Source organism: Vulpes vulpes, chromosome 6, assembly GCF_048418805.1.
Source record: "Vulpes vulpes isolate BD-2025 chromosome 6, VulVul3, whole genome shotgun sequence".
Classification (NCBI taxonomy): Eukaryota; Metazoa; Chordata; class Mammalia; order Carnivora; family Canidae; genus Vulpes; species Vulpes vulpes.
Genome location: NC_132785.1, coordinates 74,634,284 through 74,654,848, shown reverse-complemented (window position 1 = coordinate 74,654,848; position 20,565 = coordinate 74,634,284). Strand labels below are relative to the sequence as shown.

General features: G+C 38.2%; 1 protein-coding gene across 1 annotated transcript in view; it reads left to right on the top strand.

The window, feature by feature from the left end:
• The window catches only part of SNX6 (sorting nexin 6), a 61,072-nt gene that overhangs the window by 24,897 nt on the left and 15,610 nt on the right, over positions 1 to 20,565 (top strand). Inside the window, exons 7-10 of the mRNA XM_072761411.1 lie at positions 2,271 to 2,366; positions 4,351 to 4,456; positions 16,015 to 16,090; positions 17,695 to 17,734. Coding sequence (XP_072617512.1) covers positions 2,271 to 2,366; positions 4,351 to 4,456; positions 16,015 to 16,090; positions 17,695 to 17,734 — 318 coding nt within the window. The remainder of the gene's footprint in view (positions 1 to 2,270; positions 2,367 to 4,350; positions 4,457 to 16,014; positions 16,091 to 17,694; positions 17,735 to 20,565) is intronic.

Genomic DNA, 20,565 nt, shown 5'->3' with positions numbered 1-20,565 from the left:
CTCTGTGTGTCTTTCATGAATGAATTTAAAAAAAAATATATATATATATATATATATATGTTTGTGTGCAGTTTAAAAAAACACCCAAGGGAAAAAAAAAAAAAAAAACACCCAAGGTGTATTGGGGGGGGGCGTAAAGATAAAGCAGTTTGGAAGGGTTTTGTGAAGAGATGTGTTTTAATTTGGATGTTTAATGATGTTTGAATAGAATTTTTAGTGGGAGGAGAGATACCATTGATACCATTTCAGTTACAGAGGAACCTAAAAGCTCAGGGCTTCTTTTGAGAACTATTTGGAACATAAGGTTCTGTTGGGTAGGGTGGTGGTTGGAAAAGTAAGTTGAACCAGATTGTTGAAAGTCTTGAATATCATGCTAAGGCTTTCCATCTCTGAATGTTATGAAACTCTGTAAAGTTATTGAATAAAGAAGATGCTCAAAATTTGATTTTGGAAATCATCAACAAAATGGCGTAGACTGAGGAAATGAGAGATGTTAACTAGTAGTCCAGTGTAGTAATTAGGCAGAAGATAATGAGATTTTTTACTAGGACAGTGGGAAAGAAAGAGATTTCAGGCATTGGATGGTAGAATTTGAGCTGTGAGTGACAAAAAGAAGTTGTAGATTATTTCAAGACTTTTCTTTTTAAAAATTTTTTAATTTAAATTCAGTTTGCCAAAAAAAATTAAAAATAAATAAATTCAGTTTGCCAACATATAGTATAACACCCAGGGCTCATCCCATCAAGTTATTTCTATTTTTTTATTTTTTTATTTATTTGTTTATTTAGATTTTATTTATTTATTCATGAAAGACAGAGGAGAGAGAGAGGCAGAGACACAGGCAGAAGGAGAAGCAGGCTCCATGCAGGGAGCCTGATGTGGGACTCCATCCCGGGACCCCAGGATCACACCTGGGCCAAAGCCAGGCGCTAAACTGCTGAGCCACCCAGGGATTCCCCTATTTCAATATTTTTAATAAGAGGTGTGGGGTTTTAGGGAATATGTGGGACTCTGAGAGACTGGTTAGATGAAGGGATCATGAATAGGGAACCAAGAAAAGGAAACATTTGTAGATTAGATAATAATGAATAGGGGCAGCCCGGGTGGCTCAGTGGTTTAGCGCCGCCTTCAGCCCAGGGTGTGATCCTGGAGACCCAGGATCGAGTCCTGGATCGAGTCCCACATCGGGCTCCCTGCATGGAGCCTGCTTCTCTCTCTTCCTCTCTCTCTCTCTCTCTCTCTCTCTCTCTCTGTCCCTGTCTCTGTCTGTCTCTCATGAATAAATAAATAGAATCTTAAAAAAAAAAAGTTTATAATGAATACTGTCTTAGTCTGTTGTGAGTTTAGTAGAATCTTCATATAAAGGATATGATATATAGGCAATTGGAAATAGGATCTGAGGCTCAGGAAAGGGTTTAGGGGCAGTGATCATGATTTGTGAATCACTTACCTAATGGTGAACATTGAAGCCATGGCAGTAGATTTGGAAATTAGATGGGATGTTCCTTTATGGGACACCCTGATGCAACAAGTGGTAAAGTCAAGAGTTAGCTGCTTCTCACTTTTGCCTTAGATAACTATTCATGCCATTTAGAGTCATCTTTTGTGTCTCTTATACTATAAGTTGCTGATCCCCAAAACAGGACAAGACAAGATATTTGGATGAGTTCAGAGTGAAGAACTTGCAGAATTTATTTTCAAAGCTTTTACAGAATCATATGATGGTGTATTATACTCCAGTAAATTTTACATCTTTAAAAGAACTCCTGGCGGGAGGCACCTGGGTGGCTCAGTGGTTGAGCATCTGCCTTCGGCCCAGGTCGTGATCTGGGGTCCTGGGATCAAGTCTCGCATTGGGCTCCTCACAGGGAGCCTGCTTCTCTCTCTGCCTGTGTCTCTGCCTCTGTGTCTCTCATGAATAGATAAATAAAATCTTTAAAAATAAATAATAAAATTTTAATTGTCTTTATATAAAACTATTTATATGATGAGAAGGCTGCTTGCAATGGAATTATCACATATAAAATTTGAGATATCCAGGCATTATTGTAGATCACCTGAATCTGAATCTTTGGGAGTGAAGCCAGCCTCTTCTTTAATGCCCTAAAGTTTGAAGGTCACTGATATACATGATGAAATAGCCACTTTATTAAAGTTTAAAAACCAGGATCCTTTTGAGGTTGCCATTTTGATGTCAGAGAATAAAAGAGGCATTACTTTCCAACTTGTAATCTTAAAAAATTGCCAACTTAAGTTTACCTTTCTTTCAGCTGAGTGTGAGAGGAAAAAATAAGAAAGAGAAACTTGAAGATTTCTTTAAGAACATGGTTAAATCAGCAGATGGAGTAATTGTTTCAGGAGTAAAGGTAAGATTTTATTTGATTAACAGAGGTATTGGTTTGAGAATCTATCTTTTAAGAAGATAGATTGAGATTTCAGATGTGCAGATGACTTTATTAGAGTAAAAGAGAAGTTTGGACAGTAGAATGGTTAGGCTTGTAAATCTGGGACCCCTCCCCTGGATTCCACTCTTTAGAGAACCTCCTTCTCCCAGAGGTGAGAGGTCTGTAGGTCCAAGGGGATTTGCCCACCTGAAGCACATACCCCTTCCCTCCAAACTAGACATGCTTTAGGAATCTGGAACCCCATATTTTCTTGCCCAAATCTGAAGCCTACTTCTGAGTCTTTCTCTTCTGTGGGTCTGTTCCCTGAGTTCATCCTCTAGTGTGTGCACTCATAGGTGGTCAAGGTGACCATGGATAGCTAAGGAGACGGAGGGCACAGGGGAGAAGATCAGTGTGCAAGATAGAATATCTGTTTACATGCACATGAGGTTTCTCTGGGTTCCTTATAGAGCTTGCAGGATAGAGCACAAAGAGGGGCTACCTCCAGTTGTACACTTGTCCTTGGCCTTGCAAATGTTAGGTGCAGACTTGGTTTCAGATCTGGAGTTAGAAGGGCTCCTTTGAGGTTTTAGTCTTGTTGTGGGGCACCTGGCTGGCTCAGTCGGTAGAACATGCGACTTGATATCAGGGTCATGAATTCAAGCTCCATATTGGACATAGAGCTTACAAATAAATAAAAAGGCATATTTAAAATTAAAAAATAATTAAATAACACCTAAGTTGTTCTTAATGATGTTCTAAAAAATGGTACAAGAACTGATTTATCTGAAGACTCTTACATTGAAAGAAAAATGTTTATATTACATTATCAAACATACTAAGAAAGAGATAAATAATGCTGTTTTGTCTTCATTGCCTGTTTTTATAGATACATCAACAGTAAAACTTAGGTGGGAAGTAGTATTTATTTGATTTATACTTTGTTTTTTCAGAGACAGGTCAGTTGGTGTGTTGACAATGCATGTGCCGTGGCTACTTGCTTTTTTTTTTTTTTTTTTTTTTCATGGCTACTTTCTAATAAGGACTCCACTTCCATTTTGGTGCTTCTTATGCATTAATATTGAACATTTTTCTTAGCGTTAACTGTAAACCACTGTATGGATTATGATTTTGGTAAAGTAGTAACATTTTTGAACATTTACAATGTGGTGTTCGTTAATCCACATTTTATTTACTCTTCAGTTCTACCAATTGGAGAATTTTATCCCCATTTTAACAGTTAAGAAAATAAGTATACATTAATTAAAGATTTTAAAGGACATTTTGCCAGTACTGACTTTTCTTTATTGTGTTCTGTTGATGTGGATCTTGAATTACATTGTTTCAGCTGGTGCTTTTTCAAAAAATGATTGCCCTTTTAGAGAGGAGGAAAGTATTTTTCATAATTTTTATTTTTAATGTATACTTTTGTTTCAGAAAAAGTTAAAGACAGTGGTTAATATAATAATTTCTCCCAGAAAGCTAGTTTTGCCATGTTTCCCCAAAGCAGTCAGAGAGGGCTATAATGACAAAGGCCTGGCAACCTTCAGGAATGGCTCACAGAATACACAGTAGACCAAGAGAAATGGATTTGGACTTGTCTATCGAATTTTTTTCTTCTCAAAAGCAATTGATTAATTACTCCTCTGACAGTAATGTATTGAAGAGGCAGGACTGTAGACACAGAGCACAAATAGAACACATTTCAGACTATAACATGTGAACACAAACTATATGGGGAGCTCTAAGCTTTCAACTGCAGAACCATTGCAGATTTTCCCTGGATAAATAGAATGCATGTCTGTATAAAGTCTGAACTTGTTGGTAAAATCATTAGAACATCTGATTATTAGAGGATAGCTGTGCTGTTTTACTGATCTTTTATTTTTTATTATAATGGTAAATTGATTTATGTATTATACTAAAGCAAATAAGTGAAAAACTATATTTTCTTTTGATCCTATAGGATGTAGATGATTTCTTTGAGCATGAACGAACATTCCTTTTAGAATATCATAACCGAGTTAAGGATGCATCTGCTAAATCTGATAGGATGACAAGATCCCACAAAAGTAAGGTTTTTCTCTGTGGTTAAAGCTTACATTTTTTTAATGGAATAATTATAAAATTATTATGTTATAGTTTATAAAAGTCTTGATGTAGAACAGTGGTTTTCAAACTGTGGTCTATGAAGTCTTGACCCTCAGGTTCTTTTTATTTTTAGCAAGTCTGAGAGGTCAAAACTATTTTCATAATAACCCATGATGCTTTTTGTATTTTTCACCATGTTGACATTTACACTGATAATGCAGAAGCCATGGTGGATAAAATTACTGGTACCTTAGCACAAAATCAAGGGCAGTGGCACCAAATTGTGTTAATAGTCACTATATTCTTTCCCGCAGTGTGTTTGCAGTTAGGAAAAATTTGCTCAATTAAGAGTATCATTGATAGGGATGCCTGGGTGGCTCAGCGGTTGAGCATCTGCCTTTGGCTCAGGGCATGATCCCGGAGTCCCAGGATCAAGCCCCACTTTGGGCCCCCTGCATGGAGCCTGCTTCTCCCTCTGCCTGTCTCTCTGCCTCTCTCTTTGTGTCTCTCCTAAATGAATAAATAAAATATATTTTTAAAAAAGAATGTCATGGGGATCCCTGGGTGGCTCAGCGGTTTACCACCTGCCTTTGGCCCAGGGCACGATCCTGGAGTCCTGGGATCGAGTCCCATGTCAGACTCCGGCATGGAGCCTGCTTCTCCCTCCTCCTGTGTCTCTGCCTCTCTCTCTCTCTCTCTCTCTCTCTCTCTCTCATAAATAAATGAATGAATGAATAAATCTTTTTTAAAAATAAATAAAATAAAAAATGAAAAAGAATGTCATTGATAAAGCAGTAAAAATTATTAATTTTAATAAATTACTTCCCTTGAGTTCACTTTTTTGTATACTGAATGATAAAATAGGAGGTATGCAAAAAGCACTTTGATTGCATACTAAAGTATGATGGTTCTCTTTAGAAAAGCATTTTAGTGATTAAGTTGCAGCTGAATTAGCTGCTTTTTTTTTTCTTTTGAGAGAACTTGAGGGAACAACTGACAAACTATGATTATTCATAGTTTATATGAATTCATAGTTTATATGAATAACTATGATTATTATGATTTGACTATTTGGTAGACATTTTCTTTAAAAATGAAGTGAACCTGTCAGTTTTTAAGGAAAACAGCTGACAGTATTTGTTGGCAATGAGAAAAGTCCAGCTTTCCAGCAGTAATTAGAATTTTGGAAAACTTTTATCTATCCTCATGAACTTGCTTCCCAATAATTAAAGACTTGTCTGAAGAGATTGATGATAATATATGAATGTGGTATTTTGATATTATTTATGTATAATAAAGTGTGTCAACATTTGGAAGATTTGCAAAATCATGTATGTAAAAGATTGATTCAAAGTTTAAAATAGACTAATGGTTTTTTTTTTAGCAGCGTTATTGAGGTATAAATTGATATTGGTAAGCTGCAGTGTTCAAAGTATACAATTTGATAAGTTTTGGCATATGTGTAAAATCATCACTATGATCAAGGTGGTGAACATATCCATCACCACCAAAAGTTTCCATATAGCCCTTTACATTCCCTCCATTTTGCCTGTATCCAGGCAACCACTGATGGGCTTTCTATTTCTATAGATTAGTTTGCATTTTCTAGAATTTTATAAAAATGGAATCATATTATACATACTCTTTATTATTTGGCTTTGAAATTCAACAAAATTAGAGCGCTTAGGTGGCTCCATTGGTTTAAATGTCTGCCTTCAGCTCAGATCGTGATCCCAGTGTCCTGGGATCAAGCCCGACATCTGGCTCCCTGCTTAGTAAGGACTCTACTTCTTCTCCCATTCCCCCTGCTTGTGCTCTCACGCGTTCACTCTCTTTCCCTCTGTCAAACAAATAAATAAAATCTTTAAAAAAAAAATTCAACAAAGTTATTTTGAGATTCATTCATGTTGTGTGTATCAAGAGGTCATTCATTTTTATTGCTGAGTATTATTCTATTGTATGGATATACCATTGTTTATCCATTCAGCTGTTGGTGGACATTTGGATCATTGTTAGCTTTAGACTGTTCTAAATAAAGCTGACATGAACCGTTTATATGTAAGTCTTTGTATGGACATGTGCTTTCGTTTCTTTGGGTAATACCTAAAAGTAGAGTGGCTGGGTCAAGTGATAAGTGTATAATCAACTTTTGAAAAAACTGCCAAACTTTTTTCCCAGAATGAAATGATTGTACCATTGTATATTCCTACCAGCCATGCATGAGAGTTTCAGTTGCTCCACATCTTTTCCAGGAAGGATACTCACTGTTTTTCATTTTAGCCATTCTAGGTCAGTAATGGTGTATCATTGTGGTTTTAATTTGCATTTTCCTAGTGACTATCGATGTTGAACATCTTTTCTTATATAAGTCCTCTAGCTTTATTCTTCTTTAGCAGAGTTGTTTTGGCCTCTCTAGGCTCTTTACATTTTCACATTTACATTAAAATGTGAATTTTAGAATCAACTTGTCACTTTCTACAAAAATGATGTCTGGGATTTTTTTTTTTTTTTTTTTAAGATTTCATTTATTTATTCATGAGACACAGAGAGAGGCAGAGACATAGGCAGAGGGAGAAGCAGGCTCCTGCAGGGAGGCTGATGTGTGACTGGATCCCAGGACCCTGGGATCACACCCTGAGCCAAAGGCAGATGTTCAACCACTGAGCCACCCAGGTGCCCAGTGTCTGGGATTTTGATCTGGATTGTGTAGAATCAGTAGTTCGATTTGGGGAGGGTTGACATCTTAACAATATTGAGTCTTCTGATACATTAATATAGTTTATTTTTCCATTTAGTTAGGTCTTCCTTAAATTCTCTCAGCGATGTTTTATAGCTTTCATTGTACAGATCTTACACACTTTTAGTTAGATTGGGCCCTAGTTATTTTTTTGATGCTGTTGTAGATGATGTAATTTTTGCATTTCGATTTCCAGTTGTTCTTTTCTAATATGTAGAAATGAAGTGTATTTTCTATATTGATCTTAAATCTTGCAGTCTTACTAAATTAACTCACTAATTGGTTCCAGTAGATTCCTATTTTGTAGATTCCTTAGGATTTTCTGCATAGATGATTATCTGCTAATAAAAACAATTATAGGGACCCCTGGTTGGCTCAGCGTTTAAGCGTCTGCCTTTGGTTTGGGCGTGATCCTGGGGTCCTTGGATCAAGTCCCACATCGGGCTTCCTGCATGGAGACTACTTCTCCCTCTGCTTGTGTCTCTGCCTCTCTCTCTCTGTCTCTCATGAATAAATAAATAAAATCTTTTTTAAAAATTATACTTCTTTCCAATTTAAATTCCACTTATTTCTTTTCTTTGCCCCATTGTACTAACGCTGTACCTGTAGCTCCAGTACAGTGTGGATGGAAGTGGTAAGAGCAAGCATCTTTGCCTTGTTTCTTAACTTATAAGGAAGGTATTCATTCTTAAACCATTAATTGCAGCGTTTGGTATAGGTTTTTCCTGGATGCTTTTTATCAAATTGAGAAAATTCTCATAAATTACTAGTTTTCTGAGAGGGTTTTTGTTTTGTTTTGCTTTGTTTTGTTTTAAGTTAGGAATAAATGTTGGATTTTTATCATACGCTCTTTTTGCAACTACAGTGTTGAGATAATCATACCATTTTTCCTTTTTAGTCTACAGTATGGTTAATTGTATTGATTGATTTTCAAATGTTAAACCAACCTTATGTTCTTAGGATAAATATTACTTATACCAAAGGAGTTTAAATGTAGTAAAGTTCAGGAGCACCTGGGTGGCTTAATTGGTTAAGCGGCCAACTCTTGATTTCAGCTCAGGTCATAATCTCAGGGTCCTGGGATGGAGCCTTATTGGGCTCTCCCTCTGACCTTCTCCTCTCCGCCCTCCCCACCCCCCCCCACCCCCGGCCATGACCTCTGTCAGATAAATAAATGAAATCTTTTAAAAAATAAATAGGGATAGGGGATACCTGGGTGGCTCAGCGGTTTGGCGCCTACCTTTGGCCCAGGGCGTGATCCTGGAGTCCGGGGATCCAGTTCCACGTCAGGCTCCTTGCATGGAGCCTGCTTCTCCCTCTGCCTGTGTCCCTGTGTGTGTGTGTGTGTGTCTCTCTCTCTCTCTCTCTCTCTCTCTCTCTGTGTCTCTCATGAATAAATGAATAAAATCTTTTAGATAGATGATAGATAGATACATACATACATACATACATACATACCCACCCCTGGGTGGCTCAGTCATTTAAGCATCTGCCATCAGCTCTGGTCATGATCCCAGTGTCCTGGGATAGAGCCCTGCATCAATCTCCCTGCTCAGCAGGGAGCCTGCTTCTCCCTCTCCTGCCCCTTCCCCCTGCTTGTGCACTCTCTCACACTCTTTCTCCAATAAATAAAACTTTTAAAAAATAAAAATTAAAAATAAATAAAAATAATAAATGTAATAGAGTTCAAAAGTTCATTGATAATGGTTTTAGATTACCCAGTGCAACTATTAAACTATTACTTGTAGGGACACCTGGGTGGCTCAGTGGTTGAGTTCAGCTCAGGGCATGATCCCAGTCTGAGGATCAAGTCCCACATTGGGCCCCTTGCGTGGAGCCTGCTTCTCTCTCTCCCTAAGAGATTTTATTTATTTATTCATGAGAGACACAGAGAGAGAGAGACGCAAAGACATAGGCAGAGAGAGGAAGAAGCAGGATCCCTTCAAGGAGCCCGATGTGGGACTCGATCCTGGATCCCGGGATCACACGCTGAGCCGAAGATAGACACTCAACTGCTGAGCCACCCAGGCGTCCCTATATAAGTTTCAGAACCTCTGATGCAGAGACAATTCAGTTGGTACCTAGAAGTAAGAACCTCCATCTTGGAGTATTGTTACATGCTATCACAGAAAGGAGGAAATAAAGCCTCTGGCTTGGTAACTTTTGTTCTTGTGTCATTCTTTTGGGAGGATTAAGATTTATTAGTATTTTAAAGATTTATTTATCTTAGAAGGGGAGGGGCAAGGGGAAGGGAAAGAGATAGTCTTTTTTTTTTTTAGGGATTTTTATTTATTTATTCGTGAAAGACACAGAGAGGCAAAGACACAGACAGGGAGAAGCAGGCTCCATGCCGGGAGCCCAATGTGGAACTTGATCCCGGGACCCGGAGATCATGCCCCGAGCCAAAGACAGATGCTCAACCACTGAGCCACCCAGGCGTCTCTAGGAAAGAGAGAATCTTAAGCAAGTTCCTTGCCCAGTGCAGAGCTAGTCACAGGGCTTGATCTCACAACCCGGGATCAAGACCCAAGCCAAAATCAAGAGTCAGACACAGAACCAATTGAGCCACCCAGAGTTTTTTTTATATCTTTGCACTTTGCAGATTTCTTTTAATAAATTAGTTATGTATACTTGCATGTTCAGTAATCAAGAACTATAAAGGTGTGGGAAGCTTGAATTCCTTCCTCTTTCTCAAATAAATAAATAAATAATTTAAATAATAATAAAAAAATAAAATGACATTAAGGATAAAGTATCTCATACTTTTACTCCTCTCTTAAGAGCTACTTTGTCCCAGCCCATCATCTCCATGCCCCTCCATCAAGACCTGCACTTTGTCCCCTACACACCCAGTCACACTGAGTAGTACCCTGCAGGGTTCCAGCTGTATCCTCTTTACCTTCCTGGAGAACTCCACACTGTAGCAGCTGGACCAGGCCCAAGCCCACAGGCCTCCCCTGTACCCTCTCAAGAAAGAAAAACTTTCTAAATATGAAATGGTATATACAATGTAAGTTGTAATAATTAGGAATATTCTCAAGTTTAGATTTGATTATTTAAAAATTCTTGAGGGATCCCTGGGTGGCGCAGCGGTTTGGCGCCTGCCTTTGGCCCAGGGCGCGATCCTGGAGACCCGGGATCGAATCCCACATCAGGCTCCCGGTGCATGGAGCCTGCTTCTCCCTCCGCCTGTGTCTCTGCCTCTCTCTCTCTCTGTGACTATCATAAATAAATAAAAAATTTAAAAAAAAAATTTTAAAAAAAAATTAAAATTCTTGGGATCCCTGGGTGGCGCAGCGGTTTAGCGCCTGCCTTTAGCCCAGGGCGCGATCCTGGAGACCCGGGATCGAATCCCACATCAGACTCCCGGTGCATGGAGCCTGCTTCTCCCTCCGCCTGTGTCTCTGCCTCTCTCTCTCTCTGTGACTATCATAAATAAATAAAAAATTTAAAAAAAAATTTAAAAAAAAAAATTAAAATTCTTGGGATCCCTGGGTGGCGCAGCGGTTTAGCGCCTGCCTTTGGCCCAGGGCGCGATCCTGGAGACCCGGGATCGAATCCCACATCAGGCTCCCGGTGCATGGAGCCTGCTTCTCCCTCTGCCTGTGTCTCTGCCTCTCTCTCTCTCTCTCACTGTGTGCCTATCATAAATAAATAAAATTAAAAAAAAAATTTAAAAATTCTTTAAAGTTATTTAGCTCATAAACTTTGGCATATCTCAAATTTCAAGATGAAGAAAGTACAGTCTTTGCCCTTAAGGAGTTAATAATTTTGCATTGAGGTCAGAATGGCTAAAATTAACAAGACAGGAAACAACAGATGTTGGTGAGGATGCTGAGAAAGGGGAACCGTCTTACACGGTTGGTGGGAATGCTAACTGGTGCAGTCAGTAACACACTATGTGGAGGGTCCTCAAAAAATTGAAAATAGAGGTACCAAATGACCCAGCAGTTGCGCTACTAAATATTTACCCAAAGAATACAAATGTAGTGATCTGGAGGGGCACGTGCACCCCAATGTTTATAGCAGCAGTGCCCACAATAGCCAAACTATGGAATGAGCCCAGATGTCCATTGACAGATAAATGGATTAAGAAGGTGTGGTAATTGGGTGCCTAGGTGGCTCAGCGGTTGAGCTTCTGCCTTCAGCTCAGGTTGTGATCCTGGAGTTTCTGGATTGAGTCCCACATCGGGCTCCCCATGGGGAGCCTGCTTCTCCCTCTGCCTGTGTCTCTGCCTCTCTCTCTGTGTCTCTGAATAAATAAGATCTTAAAAAAAAAAAAAGTATGGTAACATATACAATGGAATACTACTCAGCCTTCAAAAAATGAAATATTGCCATTTGCAATGATGTGGATATAACTAGAGCGTATTCTAAGCAAAATAAGTCAATCAGAGAAAGGCAATTATATGATCTCACATGTGGAATTTAAGAAAACAAAAAAAATAAAAGAAATAAAACAGGATCATAGGGGAGAAGGGGAAAAGTAAGACTAAATCAGAGAGGGAGACAAACCATAAGAGACTCTTCAATCATAGGAAACAAGCTGAGGGTTGCTAGAGGGGAGAGGGGTGGAGGATGGGGTTAATTGTGTGATGGACATTAAGGAGGGCATATAATGTAATGAGCACTGGGTATTAAATAAAGCTGATGAAGCACTGAACTCTACTCTGAAACTAATAATATACTATTTGTTAATTAATTGAATTTAAATTAAATAATAATTTTGCAGGTGAAAGGGGCACTTGGGTAGCTCAATCAAATCAGTTAAGCATCTGCTTTCAGCTCAGGTCATAATCCCGGGATCCTGGGATCAAGCCCTGTGTCAGGCTCCCTGCTTGGTGAAGAGTCTGCTCCCTCTGCACCTTCCCCTGCTCATTCTCTTTCGCTCAAATAAATAAAGTCTTAAAAATAACCAGTTTTTTAACTGTTCACCAGTTTTGCAGATGAAATAATCATGATAAGCAAAAAACTACGGTATACAGTAATCAGTCCTGTAATAGAGGTGTATATTCATGTCATGGAAACATAGAGAACTGTAAAGGTGGAGAATCATCTGTTAAGAAACTGAAGAGGGCAGCCCCAGTGGCGCAGCGGTTTAGCGCCGCCTGCAGCCCAGGGCGTGATCCTGGAGCCGCGGGATCGAGTCCCACGTCGGGCTCTCTGCAAGGAGCCTGCTTCTCCCTCTGCCTGTGTCTCTGCCCCCCCCCCCCCCCGCATCTCTATGAATAAAAAAATAAAATCTTTAAAAAAAAAAAAAGAAAAAGAAAAAGAAACTGAAGAAAATATTAGTAATTCTTCTTTATTTATTTGGCCAAATGGAACAATGCTTTTAAGAAAGACTATTATGAACCTATTTAGAAAATTATAATTACTACATACAAGTACATTACATACAATTTTACAAAGTTATAAAGTAATTTATTTCTTTATGATGCATGAACTTGCTATCTGAACTATGAAAAATTAAGCCTTCAGCATCACTGTGATGTATAAAATCAGGGCAATTTGCTTATTTTCTGTAATCACGTGCTGAAACAGCTAAGGAGGTTATATAGTACTAGGGCCAGAGCCAGATAGCATTAGGATCCAGGAATTTCTTGCTTTATTATTTTTTTTTTAATTTCTTGCTTTAAAAAATAATTTCAGGGTCAGTTTAAGTATAAAATATTAATGTATTTGATGTGAAACACAAATCATTGTTGATTGCTGCTTCAACCAACCTTTGTGAGATTTTTTTTTTTTTTTTAGCAAATATTGTTAGGCTATTTATTAGGTAGTCTGGTTATTAGCATACTTTTTTTGTATAATTTTTATTGGAGTTCAATTTGCTAACATATAGCATAACACCCAGTGCTCATCCCATCAAGTGCCCCCCTCAGTGCCCGTCACCCAGTCACCCCAACCCTCTGCCCAACTCCCTTTCCACCACCCCTTGTTCCTTTCCCAGAGTTAGGAGTCTCTCATGTTCTTTCACCCTCACTGATATTTCCCACTCATTTTCTCTCCTTTCCCCTATAATCCCTTTCACTACTTTTTATATTCCCCAAATGAATGAGACCATATAATGTTTGTCTTCCTCCGATTGACTTCACTCAGCATAATACCCTCCAGTTCCATCCACATTGAAGCAAATGATGGGTATTTGTCATTTCTAATGGCTGAGTAATATTCCATTGTATACGTACACCACATCTTTATCCATTCATCTTTCAATGGACACTGAAGCTCCTTCCACAGTTTGGCTATTGTAGATATTGCTGCTGTAAACATTGGGGTGCAGGTGTCCTGCCCTTTCACTGCCTCTGTATCTTTGGCATAAATCCCCAGCAGTGCAATTGCTGGGTTGTAGGTCAGTTCTATTTTTAACTCTTTGAGGAACCTCCACACAGTTTTCCAGGGTGGCTGTACCAGTTCACATTCCCACCAACAGTGCAAGAGGATTCCCCTTTCTCCACATCCTCTCCAACATTTGTTGTTTCCTGTCTTATTAATTTTCACCCTTTGTGAGATTTTTTAAGTGTTTTTTTTTAACTTTTAGGATTATAGTGAACAGTCTTACATATACAGTTTACCAATCAGATCTGAAGTTTGTATTCAGTTTTTTTTTTTTTTTTTTAATTTATGATAGGCACACAGTGAGAGAGAGAGGCAGAGACATAGGCAGAGGGAGAAGCAGGCTCCATGCACCGGGAGCCCGACGTGGGATTTGATCCCGGGTCTCCAGGATCGCGCCCTGGGCCAAAGGCAGGCGCTAAACAGCTGCGCCACCCAGGGATCCCTGTATTCAGTTTCTTTATTGAGGCACTGGCTGGCTTACTTGGGTAGAGCATGAAACTCTTGATCTCAGGGTTGCGAGTTTGAGCCCTGTTTTGGGTATAGCGCCTACTTTAAATTTTTTTTTCTTTGAAAAATATCAAGATAGATCTGTTTTTGAATAATTAAAAAGAGTAAATAGAGTCACCAAATTTCAGCTTTATTTGTTGAATGTAACTTTGTACAGCATAAGATTACTGTTTTGTTAGAGAATAAACACATTAAAATCCTGTAAAGATACTACTGGCATAAATGGAAATTTCCATACAAAGTAGACATGTCTCAGATTTCATTAATAATAGCAAACATTGGACGCCTGGGTGGCTCAGCGGTTGAGTGTCTGCCTTTGGATCAGGGCGTGATCCCAGAGTCCTGGGATCGAGTCCCACACTGGGCTTCCTGCATGGAGCCTGCTTCTTCCTCTGCCTATGTCTACCTCTCTCTCTCTGTCTCTCATGAGTAAATAAATGAATAAAATCTTTAAAAAAAAAAATAGCCAACATTTGTATAACACTATACTTGCTATGTGCCAGGTATATAGTAACATTTATTAACTCATTTAGTCCAAGTAATTACATGGACCTGGTACCATTATCCCCATTTCCAGATGAGGAAAGTGAGGCATATGCAGGTTAAGTGAAAAGCTCAAGGTTGCGTAGATTGGGATTGAACTGCGGTAAATTGGAATTGAACCCTAAACAGTTTTGTTCCAGGTCCATGCTCTTAACCATTGAACTATCCTATCCTTTTTCTGAAATGAGTGCTGTTTTCTCAACAAGTTGTCCTCTGGGGTGAGCTCTAGGAAAAGTATTGTGCTGAAGTTGAATACTTTGTTTCCTAGTACCCAAGGATAATGGTGCTGCCACCATTCATCTAGCTTTTCAAGCTCCATAATTTTCCTTCCTACCTCAGGTTTCCTGTTTGTAAATCCTACCTATTTGTTGTTTCTCTCTGCTGTCACTGTTTTTGCTATCTTGATCCTGACCATCAGTGTCTGACACAACACATTTCCAGTTGCCTTCTGTGTCCCTCCATTTCTAGACTTTATTCCAGACGGCAGAATTTTTTATCTAAAATCCTTAACAAGTTGATTTTACCACTACTGTTATTTTTAAATGTTTAATGACACCCATTCCTATAAGATCAAATCCAAACTTTATCGTGTCTTACAAAAACCCGTTTTCCTCCCCCTAAGACAATTCGTTTATTTTTCCATCTTTTTTTTTTTTAAGATTTTATTTATTCATTCATGAGAGGCAGAGATACAGGCACAGGGAGAAGCAGGCTCCATGCAGGGAGCCCGACGTGGGACTTGATCCCAGGACCCCGGAAACATGCCCTGAGCCAAAGACAGACACTCAACTGCCGAGCCACCCAGGCATCCCTATTTTTCCATCTTCAACTCTATCCTTTCCCCTTTGTACCCTCTAATGCCTTCTTCTTAGAAGGCTGTCTAAATATACTGTGCTCTTTTATATCTCATTGGCCTTTGTCCATGCTCTCCCCTTCCCTTTTGCCTGCAAAGATTTGCTTCTCCTATAATTTCTGACTCACTCAATAATGTCTATAAATCTTTCCCTAACTTAGGTGGAATCTGTTTCCCCTGCTCCCAAAGTAGTTTGTTCCTACTTCTAATATAATATTCATCTGGGGCACCTGGGTGGCTTAGTCTGCCTTCAGCTCAGGTCATGATCCCAGGGTCCTGGAATCAAGCACCACATTGGGCTCCCTGCTCAGTAAGGAGCCTGCTTCTCCCTCTCCCTCTACCTGCTTCTCCCCTTGCTTGTACTCACTCTCTCTGTCAAATGAATAAATAAAAATCTTTAATTAAAATAAATAATACTCATCAAATTTTATTATAGCTATTGTCATTTCCTTCACCAGACTTGAGGTATCTCATACTACATACACATTTTTTGGCAGGTAGGTGCTCAATAAGTATTTTTGAATCATCGAATAAATCGGTCTAAAAATTTTTTTCCATAGGTGCTGCAGATGATTACAATAGAATTGGTTCTTCATTATATGCTTTAGGAACTCAGGATTCTACAGATATATGCAAGTAAGGATTTTGATTTAAAACATTAAGTGAAAATTTTGTTGGCAGCCTGGGCACACAATATTTGACCCAAGAGGCATTTAGAATATCTTCTTCAAAATACATCAGTAATAAGGAGCTTCTTATAAACTTGGATCAGTGTCTTTTTTTTCTCTACCATTTCTTTCTTTTATTTTAAATCTGAAAAGTAAAAATTGACTTTAATATATGTAATTTTAACATTTACAAAGTTTTATTTGATGAAAATTTGCTGATACATGTGTATAAGGAACAGGAAGGGAATTCATATCAAAATGTTCTTAGGTTTTGAAGTTTATTATAAATAAATGTTTTAGAATTGGAATATACAGGATATATATGTATGTATTTCTTTGGAGGCCAAATTGACTTTTAAAGTAAAATATGCTATCAGTTTATACTTTTTAAAGAGGCTGGTTATTCTAGTTTATAAGTTTAATGAAAAAATAAATAAATAAGTTTAATGAATCTTAGGGCAGTCCTAGAGTAACCTGATGGGAAGGTATTACACATGTTAGTATAGAAACACTCTTTGGATATTTGCTTACGCAGCTGTCCTTTATTTATTTTATACTAGTTTTTCATATTAATCTAACCAGTTAATTTTAGTTCCTATAATATTGTTTAAACCCAACTCTTCACTGAAAAATAATCCAAACTTTTTTTTTTTTTTTCAATTTTAAGTGGCAAAACTATTCTCATAGTTTATGCCTTTTTCTAAACCACATCCTTGAACTTTTTTCTGGTATATTCTGTCTTAGCAGATATGTAAGATCCAAGTTTTTCAGCAAAACAAGATTCTATATGTAGCTTACATTGATTAACATGCTACCTTCCCAAAGAGTTAGTTCTTAAGTCTTTGATAAGAGAAAAAAGTCAACGTTGCCATGAGTTATTGGACATAAACCTGTCAGAGCAAGTTCTTTTTAGTAAAACAAAGTTAATAAAATAGTATTTTAACTTTCAGTAGTACTTGCCCTAATCCAGTCACCAATAAATTATGTATTAATTTACACAATACCCTCTTAATAGTTCTACATTGGGACATTTTTTAGTTGGTGTCAGCCTTTGAGAGATAGGCTATTTAGTTAAAAGTGAATATCAGCCTCTTTGGATCTGATTGTTCTTTACTTCTGTAGTAATTTTGAAGATACAGGCTTTATTTAGTATTATGTGGCATACTGCTGAAGAATATAAGAAAAATTTTTTTTAATTTTAATGCATGGCTTAGGGGTACCTGGCTGGCTCAGTCAGGGGATCCTGTGACTCTTGATCTCGAGGTTGTGAGTTTGAGCCCCATGCTGGGTGTAGAGATTACTTTGAAAATGTATTTTTTTTTTTTTAATGTATATTAAATAAATAAATAAATGGTTTAGACTGTTACCTGAAATGAGAAGATTTTCCCATTAGGTGGAAGTACAGAGATGTTGAACTAAAATGAAGTCTGCAGTAAACAAGATCATCAAATAATACTATAATGAAATAAGAAAGTTCATTATTAATACGGTTTTAGAGGCATATTGCTCTGAACATTTGAAATGAAAAATCATTTCAAAGGTGACTTCTGATGAAATATTTTTCCCTTCCAGGTTTTTTCTCAAAGTTTCAGAACTGTTTGATAAAACAAGAGTAAGTACTATCAGTAACCTTTGAGAGTCTAAATCTTTGCATACAGTCATGTGTGTAACCTGTTGTGGTTGCGTTTAACTTTATTGAGAAAGATGAGTGATATACTTCAGAAGGATGAAGAGACAGATTTAGATTTGAAAATTTGACTTTTTTTTTCTTTCAATTTCTTTTTTTGTTACGGCCTTTTGGTATTTGTATAAAAATTCATATCCTTGATCAGAGAACATGTTCATTTTATAGCTGTGTTTAGTTTTATGAAGAATGATCTTTTCCTGGGGCTTTGTAAGCTAGAAGAAAGTCTTAGATTCATTTTAATTTTACCAAGATGATACTGCTTTTGATTCCCCATGACACTGGTTTAAAAATGAGTTGTATTGGATGCCTGGATGGCTCAGTCGGTTGAGTGTCTGCCTTCAGCTTAGGTCATGATCCCAGAGTTCCAGGATCAAGTTCTGCATCAGGCTCCCTACTCAGTGGGAGTCTACTTCTTCCTCTGCCCCTCACCCCACTCGTTCTCTCTCTCTCTCTCTCTCTCTCTCTCTCAAATAAATAAATCTTTTTTGAAAAATTAGTTGTATTGGGGCACCTGGGTGGCTCAGTCAGTTAAGCATCTGCCTTCAACTCAGGTCACAATCCTAGAGTCTCAGGATCCAGCTCCTTGTAGCTTTGGACTCATCAGGAAGCCTGCTTCCTCTTCTGCCTCTCAATCTCTCGCTCTCTCTCAAATAAATAAAATCTTTTTTTTTTTTTTTTTAAGATTTTATTTATTCATGACAGAGAGAGAGGGAGGCAGAGACACAGGCAGAGGGAGAAACAGGCTCCATGCAGGGAGCCAGACGTGGGACTCGATCCTGGGTCTCCAGGATCACGCCCTGGGCTGAAGGTGGCGCTAAACCGCTGAGCCACCCGGGCTGCCCTAAATAAAATCTTTTAAGAAATAAGAATGAGTTGTACCAATACAAGACAAATACACAACTGCAGAAAAGTTTAATTCATAGTAATAATAATTTAATGTTGACATATTTTTTCAGGGATCAGTCTTAGACACAGTAATATTTAAACACTTTTGATAAAGTTGATGGAATAATGAAAATGTTTAAGCGTACGAAACTGAGGTGGAGGTGGCTAGTCCATTGTATAAATCAGATTTCAGCATGACTTTGTCAGTTGAGTAATGTGTGGTGAAGACAAGGAAAGGAAAGGAGATATTTTCTCACAAAGGAAAGAGTCATTAAATACATAAATGTTGTTATACTGGGGTCCATTATTCTGCTTTTGGTATTTGTACCAGTGAGCATTTTCTGGGAAGATATAGTTGTTTTTCTATGCATTTACATCAAAAGAACAGGGATTTATCACAAAATAGCTTTATATGTCAGTAGATGTGCAAGCAGATACCAAATGGAATTAGATGTGCAAGAGACTTCTTGAGAATAACAAAGAGGAAGGAGCAAGATAGATAGGAAGAGCCTTCAGACCATACATAATGCAGGTCTATATTGTGAAAGGAGAGAGCAGAGGAAGAGGGGACTGGGTAGGAAGAGTTTCAGACTGTAGCGTAGTCCCAAGAAAGTTTTGTCCAAGTCACCCAGAGTTGATCATTACAGGGAGTACTGCATCAGGCAAGAATGGGCTGACATTACTGCCCCTGTGCTCTGTCATGGTTGCAGCTGAGGTGGGTAGGGGAGGATGCATCATAACCTTGGAATGAATATTGTTCTGAATCTAGAGAGATTGCGGTTGGGACTCTGAACCATCTATGCTCCTTGCAGCAAGCAGTTTCTCTTGAAGGATATCTAGGTGGCACATTGCCATACCCACCACAATCTTCATTTCTTTTTTAGTGTTTTTGTGGTGGTCTTATTTGCTGTGTAACAAACCATCCTAAAATCAGTAGCTTAAAACATTTTATTATGGTAATGAGTTCTTTGGGTCAAGAATTCAGAAAAGACAGAACAAAGATGGCTTGCCTCTGCTGCATGATATTTGGGGCCTCAACAGGGAACATATGAAGGCCAGGGGCTGGGATCCTCTGAAGACTTTTACTCCGATGTTGGGGGTGATACTGGCCATCAGCTGAGACTTCAGCCAGGGCTCTTAGCTGCAACATTTGCATGTTGCCTTTCCACACTGCTGCTTAGGTTTCCTCACAATATGGTGGGTAGGTTCCAAAAGCAAGCATCCCAAAAGATGGGAAGCAGAAATTGCTATTTTCATTAAGGCCTAGAAACTGGGACAGCATCACTTCTTTATTGGTCAATCTTAGAGCCCAGATTCAAGGAGATATACCCCATATCTTATTGGAAGGAGAGGAACCATATTTAAAGCACACAACATCCATCTAACATGTTACCTAGATTTATCTAAGTCAGTTTTGAATATACTTTGTGTCTGTGCATTTATCTGTTAGATTAAGAAGTTTAATAAGTTTTTTCTGTATTATAAAGGAATGTTTCATAAAAAATAAAAATAAAGGAATTTAAGCTTCAAGGTTTTTTCTTTTTATTGAAGTATGTTATACATATAGGAAAGAGCACACATCAGAAGTATACAACTCGGGACCGCCTCAGTGGCTCAGCATTGAGATCTGTCTTGGGTTCAGGGCGTGATCCTAGGTTTGGGGATTGAGTACCGCATCGGGCTCCCTGTGAGGAGCCTGCTTCTCCCTCTCTCTATGTCTCTGCCTCTCTCTGTGTATTTCTCATGAAAAATAAAATCTTTAAAAAAAAAGTAGTACTAGTACACAACTCAGTGAAATTTTACAAATTTTAACACACCCATATCATGAATACTCAGATCAAAAAATAGAATATTTACCAGCAACTCACATG